This window comes from Propithecus coquereli, unplaced genomic scaffold, assembly GCF_000956105.1.
Source record: "Propithecus coquereli isolate 6110/MARCELLA unplaced genomic scaffold, Pcoq_1.0 Scaffold14, whole genome shotgun sequence".
Lineage (NCBI taxonomy): Eukaryota > Metazoa > Chordata > Mammalia > Primates > Indriidae > Propithecus > Propithecus coquereli.
This window is the reverse complement of record NW_012138302.1, coordinates 2,652,043-2,662,768: the sequence shown is the minus strand read 5'-3', so window position 1 is coordinate 2,662,768 and position 10,726 is coordinate 2,652,043. Positions and strand designations below refer to the sequence as shown.

The 10,726-nt window shown below is 43.7% G+C and overlaps 1 protein-coding gene and 1 pseudogene across 1 annotated transcript; one reads left to right on the top strand and one right to left on the bottom strand.

The window, feature by feature from the left end:
• Positions 1 to 1,475: 1,475 nt before the first annotated feature.
• On the bottom strand, positions 1,476 to 4,826 carry LOC105806242 (putative neuroblastoma breakpoint family member 5). The gene is given in 5 exon segments (XM_012639324.1): positions 1,476 to 1,601; positions 2,547 to 2,686; positions 3,896 to 3,961; positions 4,641 to 4,733; positions 4,736 to 4,826. Coding segments are annotated over 5 exon segments (516 nt in total).
• Positions 4,827 to 7,173: 2,347 nt separating this feature from the next.
• Positions 7,174 to 10,726, top strand: part of LOC105806241 — a 5,353-nt pseudogene continuing 1,800 nt past the window's right edge.

Here is a 10,726-nt window from a genome sequence, read left to right as displayed (position 1 = left end):
CTCCCTGATCCATGTATTTTTGGGTCGTTATGGAGGCTTCATCACATAGACATGATTGATTAAACCATTGGCCACTGGCAATCAGCTTAAGCTTCAGCTCCTCTCCCCTCATTGGATCAATGAAATGGAATAGAGAGACTAAAAGTAGACCCACAGAAATAGAGTCAACTGATCTTTGGCAAAAGCGTGAAGGCAATTCATTGAAGAAAAGTTTATCTTTTCAACAAATGATACTAGAACAAGTGAACATTCCCATACAACAAAATGAATTTAGAGACAGACTTTACACTTTTCCTAAAAATTAAGTCAAAATGGATCCTTGACCTAAATATTAAGCACAAAACTATCATGCTTCTAAAGATGATGAAAGAGTACATCTAGGTGACCATGGGTTTAGCCACCTAGATTTGGTTCCTTAGACACAATACCCAAAAGCATAATCCATGAAAGAAAGAATTGATAAATTAGACTTTATTAAAATTAACCTCTGCTCTGTGAAAGAAATTGTCAAGACAATTAAAAGATAAGCTGTAGACTGGGAAAAAAATCTTTGCAAAGCACATTGCTGATGATACACAAAGACATGATTGTTGTGGGGTTGGGGGGAAGGGAGGGATGAATAGGTAGAGAACAGGGGACGTTTAGGGCTGTGAAACTATTTTGTTTGACACTGTAATAGTGGATATACGTCATTATACATTGGCCCAAAGCCAAGGAAAGAACAACACAAAGAGTGAACCCGAATGTGAACTAAGGTCTTTAGTTAATAATAACTTATCACTATTAACTCCTCATTCATAACAAATTAACAAATTGGCTTTGACTATGTTATAGGAAATTCTCTCTATGGAAATTGTTCCAGTATAAAGCAACATTCCCAACACCATGTGCTACTTTATCAAGTACCTTAACACACCCCAAAATGAGGGTCGTTATCTTTCCTGAGGTGCATTCGTGAGTATTCCATTCCCACATATGATCACTACGGCTACATATGTTACGTTTTTACAGATAAGGACTGAGAAATTCAGGAGGGATGAATCCATCACAGGCTCACAGGTAGTAAAGATAGCATTCAGGGTAGAGCCTAGAAACCTTTCATTCCTAGACCAGGACTGTTATCCCTCTAACATGCTGCCTCCTGTCACACCTTCCTGCTCTATTCTAACAGGGGATGGAGGCTGCCTCTTCACCCAAAGTCCATGATGCATCAGGAGGAAGGACAGAGTTGGGATAATAGAATCTCTACCCTGTGCATTTCTCTGCTCTGCTCTCACCTGCCAGCCCTGATCACGTCATGGCCATAAATGTTATGTGCAAATCAGGACAGCTGGTTAAAGAGTCATATTGTGAGTTGAGTGTCTTGTGAGCCAGGCACCTTGGGGTAGCTCAGAGTAATGAGGGCCTGTGGTCACCTTACCTGGGCTGAGCATGCAGGCAAGGTGCTCTGCCAGCCTGTGACCCTCAGCCAGGTGTTATCGTAAAAGGCCCTGCCCCTGGTAGTTTTCAGGCTCATCTTGGGTGAGTAGGACCTTGAGATGACGATTGAGTAGATTTGAGACATCTCTCCCCTCTTGTGACATGTGCCTTAGCTGGGTAAGCTCTCAGGCCTGATCCTGAATTCGGATATTAGATTCCCTATGATGGGAGCAAAAGAAAATATTAAAAGGCACAGTTGAACAATAGATTATATGGACTTTGGTGGAGATTTCTGTGAAAATATTCCCGAGAAGCCTTCCAAGTGCAATTTGGGCACATATTTGGTGAACTGCTTGTGGCAAAGACAGAGAAGAATGCACAAGAATAGCCTCTTCTGTGTCAGAAAGTGCTCCTGTAAGATTCCTTGACATTCCCTTCATGTTTTTCTTCTGTAAAATGAGCCAGGTACCTTCCTGAATTGGCTTAATAAAGATTTCCCTTTGGTACCTCACTTTGGCCAGGTCCATTTCCATGTGAAAATACATCCAGTACATTGTGTGGAGACCAGACACACAGCCACATGAAGAAATGTGGCCAGGACCAGCTGGGGCTAATTGAAAAGATGAAAGAAAACAAGATGACAAGGCCAAGAAGACAACATTCTTTGGATAAAAGAATCAGAAGCCACATTCAGTCAGGAGGTGGTTATGATTCAGAGTAAATGGAACGGTGATTACATAATATTTTTCAGTTTTAATTGTATAAATGTAAGGGGTACAAGAGCAATTTTGTTGCATGGCTATATTGTGTAGCGGTAAAGTCTGGGCTTTTAGTGTTTCCATCACCTAAATGCACATTTTGACTGTACTAAATGCTACTGAGTTGTTCACTTTCCTTTGATTAATTTTGTGTTATGTGAACTTCACCTTTATAGTTACTTGTTTGAAAAGAAAAAACATGGCTCTGAGTAACAATTGTAGCCCAGAATTTACCATTATTTTTGTTCTTGACTTTCTTTATAAATATGTGTGCGACTCATGCCTGCCATGTCAATTCCTGCCCTTCCCCTGACCAGGTGAGCTCTTAGTTGTCCCAGCTGAGCTGACCGACTTCAGAAACTCACAGACCTTCCCACCTGCCTGCCCCACACACAGCACCCCTGACCTGAGCTTTTCAGCTAGAGTTGGCTTCTCTGCCTGCTCCTTCTCCTTGAAATTTTGCTTCTCGCCCAGCATGGACTCTATGATGTCTCTGCATGCCCCACACTCTGAGGAAAGACAGACATGCCTGCCTCAGTGGGAAGCTGGACATGCCTGCTGTGGTCACTGCCTACAGGGGAGGAGGCAGGGTCCATCCCAAGGACAAAAGTATCCCCAGTGCCAGGCTCTATACGAGGATTTCCACAACTGTATTTCTCAACCTCCCGACTCCATGGCATTGATAATTCCCTATTTAAATATGAGGAAAGAGAAGCCTAAGGACGCATAAGGTAACTTGACAAGTGATTGAATTGGTATTTGGTAGAGTCAGAATTCACATCCCCTAAGGTCTGGCTCTGAATCAGGGGCCACTTGACCGAACCGTGCAGCCTCCTGTGTGAAACACTGCGCTGGAGCGTGAAGCAGTGATTCCTGTGCAGCTGAGAAGGCCCGGAGGACTACAGGACTGATGGCTCCCTTGTGCTGGGAATGTAAAGAATGCACAAGTGTCTCAAAGATAAAAAATCTTATCTGGATATGATTGTGTGAAATAGAAAGCATTAGACCACAAGGATCTGAGAGAAAAAATCCCAAACACTAGTGAAGCTTGACTTAAATTAGAAGTAACAGAACTATGAATTCAGAGAGTTTACTCTTGTGACGCAGCATTGTAAAAGCTTTACAAGAATTAACTAATGTATTCAGTACAAATCAAAGAAATCGGTGCTATGATAGCACCATATAAACAGAGGAGGGAACTGAGGCACAGAGAAGACACACAACTTGCATTGGAGCCCCAGAGACATTGCCAAGGTCCTTGCTCTACACACGGCACTGTTACCTCGACCAGGTCTTCAGCCTTGTTCCCTCTTCTTCCACTGCACAATTTTTTCATATGCTTACAATATGATTACAAGAAAAGGTGTTAAACATAGTTTGCCCTTTGCCAAAGCTCACCTCTTCACTCTGCTAACAGGCTTCAATTTTTACTTTTCTCTTTAAGTCCTTTTGATTAAAAAAAAATCCCCCATTGATTTATTCAAAAATAATTTAGGAGAATGATGCAAATTCAGCCTCAGAGTTGCAAGATTCGCTCTAATCCTGCTGTTGTGCATATGACCCTGTTCCCGGGATCCCTTCAGTCACTAAAGCTTCTCTTCCTAAGGAGGACAAGGGCTGGCGGCGGCCGGGCTGACTGGGGGGTGGAGGGAGGCCCACCCCACTTGCTGGTTTATTTGCCACAGGGGCTGCTGCTCTCCTCCCCGTCCTCCTCTCACTTGTGCCACATGTCTCATAGCTCAGACCTGCAAGGTCCACCTGCACCTGCTGGCTGTTCTGCATGCCTGAAGGTTCACCAGGTCAGGGGATGTACAGGGGTGTGAGAGATTCCCTGTCATCTCCAGAAGCACCCTCTACCTTCCAGCTAGGTGTCAAATGACTTTTGTGCACTCAAAGAAGAACCAGTGTTCCAGGAAGCAGGAATTCCCTCCCATCAGGATCAGCCCTCTTGATGGTGTCACTTAAGAATGCCACAACTTGTGTTAGGAGCACATTCCTCTGGATGCTCCTTTAAAGCAGGGGCTGTGTCCCATCACCACCTTCCCCAGTGGAACCTATTGGGCCTCAACAGAAGTTTGAAATGAACAGAAGTCCCAGAAATTTGAACAATTGTGTTGTTATCTGACTGCAGGATTTGATACAGTACGGAGAGGACCCAATACAAACAAGTTCAGCTTGTTCCTTAAAATCATAGGCACTTCCTTGCCTGCTGCAGGAAAAATAACTGAGATTTTAATCCAAGTCCCATCCTGCTCCTCACTTGTAATCAGGACTAAACTCTGTGCCTCAGTTTTTCCATCCTCAGAAAAATGAGGTTAAAATACCCACTTTTCTCTTTCTAGGAATATAGTCAGGATGAAATTTATTTTGATAAAGAGAAGAGAAGAATCAAGTCTAGAGATAATTTATTTTCTCAGAGAGAAGACATATAATTGTTCATCACTTTGAGAATGGTGAACCTACATAACTTATTATATTTCTGCAGCTGGTTGGCCAAGGAGTAAGCGGTAGCTTCGGAGGTAAGCAATTTCTCCTTGAGGTCTCATAACTGCTGTTACTCTCTGCCAGCTGGGAGTGCAATTCTTTATCGATTTCTAGGATGTTCATCTCTGCCCTTTGACTGGAAAAAGGGCTGAGAGATCCCACCATGCTAATGTGTATGACAGAAGAGTTATAGCCAGGGACTAGGGAGAAGAAACCCAAACACATGATGGGGGAAAAACAAAATGAAATAGGTTTCATCAGGACTGAGGGATGACAAACACTTTAATTCTTAACTTACTGTTGATAAAAACTGGATCAACACCACCAGCACTTAACAATCCTTCCCTGTAAAAACCACTTTTAAGATGTTCGAGCTCAGAGACAAAGGCACTGCCTATAGTTCAAACTCCAACTGAAGTGGGTAAGGTAGAGCCCAGTGTACCAGGTAATGGCCTGGGGTTACAATAACAGAATTATAAGGTGGAGGTGCCATGGAATCTTAGGAGCTGCTGCCTTCCAGTTGCCTGGGCCGTGCTGCTACATAAGCCACGTGGTCTAGTCTGAAGGTCACCACTGATGGGGACACCCCTTGAGCAGCCATGCTCAAGAGCAGTGTAGCCTTGTGCCCATGCCACAGATCCATCACTTTCCCAGTAAATCTAAGCATGTTTCCGATTGTTCATTCTTGTGTATGTATGAAAATATCTAGGCATAAAGTTTCCCCACAAATTTTATTTTCTTCGGGGTTGTTAAGTAGTCATCTCACCATTTCTTTACCATTAAAACAGATTGTAGGGCTTTTCCTGAATTAAATAATGTAGAACTTTTGCAATGTAAAAATATAAATCTCTCATGACATTCTTCTCTGTATCTTCTTCTATGCCTCCAAATCCATTAAAAAGTATAGAACAAAATGCAGTTTATAATACTAAGTGAAAAATAATTTTTCAATATGGTTTCTGTCTTGTCTCAATACTCTTGCTGCATTCCAGTTTTTTTGTTGGCTTCTATTCTGTCGCTGTGGCAGCTGTGTGTCTTTCATTATGCCTACATCAAGTTTGACTTCCCTACCCCCTAAGTTCCTCCCCTATATGTGGGCTGCTTTGGATTTTTATTTAACGTCACTAAACATTATATTTCATACTTGCTACTAATGGATTTCATTGTAGATCTTCATGTTCTCTTTACCAGTTGTCAAAGTGATTAAAATAGTTTATGTACATATCCTTGAATACACGAAGTGACTGTCTATATTGGGAAGACTTGTAAACCTGATGATAGGTTTTACGTTTTCATTCTGTCCACCCACATACTGCACAGAACAGGGATCAAGAGCAGATTTTGGAGCGTTGCTCCATAGATCTGTGTGAGTTGACCTAACACTGTTGACCTGTGGTTGCGTTCCTCTAACAGAACATGGAAAGGTCAAGGTCCCAAGTCTGGGGTGATGAGGCTTCACAGTGTAGGTGTGCTGGGGGTTCAGAGACATAGCAGTGAGGTTGACATGAGAGGGGCAGGCAGGCAGGGGAAAGGAATTTCCTGATCCACCTCCTCACGTTGTTGGCTTCCACCCCACCACCCTAGGTCTCGTGAGCCTGAGACTTGGGAGATGCCCCTGTAGCCCAGGTCTCTGCAGTTCAGCTGGTGGGCTTGCCTGAGTTGAGGGTGTAACATGCTGTCATGGGCTCCTGAGTGTTCATGTCAAAGTGAAGGAAGGAGGACTGCTCAACCACTTTTGAAAGTAGTTCTATCTACTGCACAGTGCACCTGTGCACCTGACCAAGGAGACCCACAAGGTGGCTCAGAGCTGGTTTCTGCTGAGGGAAGCAGCAACTCCAAGAGAGGGGGATGTAACTCTTACACCCTAAACCATCCTCATCCTACACCGTGGAACGATATTGGTTTTGAGATCTATGTTAAGCTTTAGTGTTCATTGTGTCCACATTTTCACCAAACACATTTTTTGAAGAGGTAATGTTTCTATTGCTCTGAGAAGCTCATTTACAGCTCCAAAGTCTGCAGCCAACTTACATGCTATATTTTGGTCACTGTATTACGTTCCATCCTGCTTCCTCCTGTGTCACCTCCCTGGGATCTGTGCTATTCCTTGGCCCTAGAGGCAAAGCCATTTTCCCAGCTTATTTACTGCATTAAAGACCTCCTGATTTGGTGAGATCAATGGAAGTGGTGCTTCTCTTTATTACTTGGTGTATAGGGCCATGATTTGGGTCACTTGGAGAAAGTTGTGTCTCCAGAAGTCATCAGGTTCTATGAAATGCAGTAAATTATTTCTCACTACATGACACTTAACCAAACTCATCCGTTTATTCCCCAAAGCTTCACTTTCTGAGCAGGATCTTGATCTTTTCAGAGATCTGTTGCCCAACCAGATGTGACTCGAGGTTTTCTAGTCCATCACTGCTTTGCTCCTCTTCTTTTTGCTCCAATCTAAATATGGTTGTGAAATAAAACACACGATGGGACCCATGCTAAGAATGGGTGACACTCAACTATGACACTGGCAGCCAGGACACTCTCTGCTGGAGATTCTCCAGATCGTTTCGGCCTGAATGTGTGGGGGATGGAAAGCCCAGGGCTGTCACTGCTCCTCGTCATTTTATTCCTCATTAGCAGAGGGAGCTTTGGTGTGAGCTACTGATTCCTCACCTACAGAAATGCCTGGCCGAATTTGGAGCAGACAACTTCCACCTCTCTGCAGTAAGAATCGGTACACCCTTCCTCTGATCCCCGGTGTAACTAGCACAAGGCTTTACCCACAGGGATCAGTGACTGCATTCACTGAGCTCAACTAACTTAGAATCTAACATCCCTAGATAAGCGCAGATGTTATATTTTATAGAATTGGATAGGATGAACAGAAGATTGAAACAAGAGTTGTGAGATTTTTCTGTCTCTATGAGTACAAAAATCACTGTGTTCATCAACCACTTGAATATCAGAAAGCCTGGGTTTTCCCTACATGTTCAGTGAAAACATGGAAATTGCTTTATTCCTTTCTACATTCATTTTTTGATGTAAAATCTGAGAATAAAATATGAGGTACTGAAATTCTAAAAATATAGTCATTATTTATTTTCATGTGATGAGAGATTAGTAAAGTCTGGAAAGCATTTAACTTATCAGAAAGAACAGAGAATAGCATAATTTTTTTGGCAGACATGGACTAATTAGTTCTACTGAACTTGTTTCGTGATGTCTCCAGGTGGCCGTGACATAGTCAGTAGCTACTGACATTGGCAGTTTTCTCTGGAGTTCTTGGCAGTGTTGACTTTGAGATGACCTGGAGGACAGATGTCAGTTGTATCCTGGGAGGTCAGGAATGTTGTGTCATCCAGCTGTAGGAAACAGAAGGGGGACCAGGACAACCACTGAGGTCATTCCCATACTGCAGGGGACACTCCCTCCAGTGAGCCCGCTGTTGCCGCACTTCTCATGACTCACTGCTTATTAGACTGAGAGCTCTGTGAATGCCAGGGTAAGACTTTGTTCTTCTCTGTGTTCATGGTTCCCAGCTCAGGGCCCAGCACTGAAAGGCCTCTCAGAAGTGGTCATTGATGATTGAACGAAAGTGGTTTCGATCTCCAATCGTTCCATCTACATTCTTTTCCCAAACATCCTGTGAGGGAAGCTCTGCTTCCTGCCAGGATGCTGCATGTCTCCTTCTATGGAGAGGCCCCTGCCCTAGAGTATCCATGCCCTGGGACACTCCCCTGGAAGCTCTGATGGAAATGGGACTGCTCTCAGGAATTCCCTTCCTGGTTCACCCTGTCATGAGAAATACGTGTTTGTGACTTCTCCACCCATTCCCTGGGTTGCCACAAGACCCTTCTCAACTGAAAGGGCCAAAGAGTGACCAAGTATCACTACTTCCTATACAAGAGTCCCTTTTCCCTGGTTCACTGACCTAAAGCAAAAGTGTTTAAGGTGCAAGTGGACATCTCCACCCCTTCTCCTGCTAAGCCTGCCCTTACTTGGAGGGTGTCCACTGCCAGGGCTTCCCTGAGGTCGAAGCTCCTGGAGCCAGGCAGGGCCTTATGGTTACATCCCCCTCTCTTGGAGTTGCTGCTTCCCTCAGCAGAAACCGGCTCTGAGCCACCTTGTGGGTCTCTTTGGTCAGGTGCACAGGTGCACTGTGCAGTAAGCTCCTCTCCCATCCTCACTGCTCAGCCTAGGTTGCTCCTTGAGGGTCTGGGTGATGACAGGCATTTCTCAGTGCCTTCTGAATCCAATTTGTCTTTATGCTCACCCCCTTTGTTTTCCACCTGCTCCACCAATACTGTGGTGGTGTTGCTTATTCTCATCCCCCAAACCTGCTGAATCTTCTTTCTTCTATCTGCTCCCTCACTTCTGAGTTCTCAGGGTGTGGACTTGGCTGGGGTTCCTGCAGGAGACAATCAAAATAGGGACCAAGGTCAGGTCTCAGGTGCAGATCCCAGGGCACCTTTACTATACACCTCCCCCTCAGAGACTCAGAGCAAACTCAGCAGGAAAGTCCCTCAGAGAGGTACAATAGAACCTTCACATTCTGATGAGGAAACTGAGGCCCAGAAGGACTAAGAGATTTTCCCAAGCTCCTCACCACTTGATGGCAGCAGAGCTGCCTCACAAGCCTTGGCCTCAGCTCCCCTGTCCAAAGAACCTAACTCTCCACTGGGAATTCACATCTCAATTTCTGGGATTTAGGATTCAGCATAGCTATTTCCACTGTTAAAACAAAATATCAGATGGCTCTTTCCTGGGACAAACCTTTTATCATAGTTCTACAGGTCTTTAGTCCTGTTTATTTATTTATTTACTTATTTATTTATTTTTAAAGTAGAGGGTCTTGCTCTGTCACCCAGATTGGAGTGTAGTGATGTGATCATACCTCACTACAGCCTCAAAATCCTGGGCTCAAGTGATTCTCCTTCCTTGACCTCACAAGTAGCTATGACAATAGTCACCTGTCATTACACAGAGCTCTATTATTAACAAAGACAGGATCTCGTAATGCTGCCCAGGCTGGTCTTGAATTCCTGGCCTCAAGCAATCCTCCTGCCTTGGCCTCCCAAAGTGTCGGGATTATAGGCGTGACCCACCATGCCTGGCCCAGTCCTATTATTTATACTCAGATTTCAATCACTGACTGGTCCAAGGGGACCAAGGAACACAAAGTATCAAATTATATGTAACACAATCACAAATAAAGTATATTTATGTGATCGTCTACAAACCATGTGTCTCCTGAATAGGAAGATAATCTTCCTCAGAACAGAGACTCTCTCTGCCCTGGTCATCCCATGTCCCCAGTGTCTCCACGAACATCTGCTACGGAAAACAGTCAGTAAATAATTATCTAATGAATCATTAACCATTACTAGAAATAACTCACTTTTACCAAAGACCTCTAATCCTAACCATGATCCCAACCAAATTCCCTTCTGAATCAGTGCAGAAGCAATAAAAGCATAGCCTTGGCAAAGGCAATCTGAGATTTAAATGTCAGCTTCACACATGCCAAGGATGGTTTAAAGGAGAATTTCTATACTTTCTTTGAGGCTATAATCCTCGTGTATAAAATAGGGCAGTATTCACCACTAAGGTTATAGATGGTTAAATAAAATAACACAAAGCAGAAAGGCATCCCAAACTTTTCTAGACACAGAGCTAAATAACATGTATATTAGTCACTGAGATACTTGTTAGATATCTCTGGAGAGGCCCAAGAATCTATTTCAGAGAAATTTCCCTAGGAGAAAGGCCACTGTTAAATATACATCCTGGGGAAAAATCCCCAGAGCTCCAATAGCTTCAAGAACTCAGCTAGAGCAGAGCTACTCCCTTGTTCCCTTTCTTTGGGAACTGTCCCCTTTTCCACATAATATGTCCCACCTGACAGGGACACAAGCAGAAATCCTGATTCCCTACTCTGGCTTTTAGCTCCTCTGTTCTCCTTTAGGTTTCTCCCTCTGATTTAACTGCTGGAGAATCTCAGCTATCATGTGGGTCTTTTTTTTCTTTTTTTTTTTTTAGAAACATCCCTCTTATTTTCTCCTCCTCTTGAA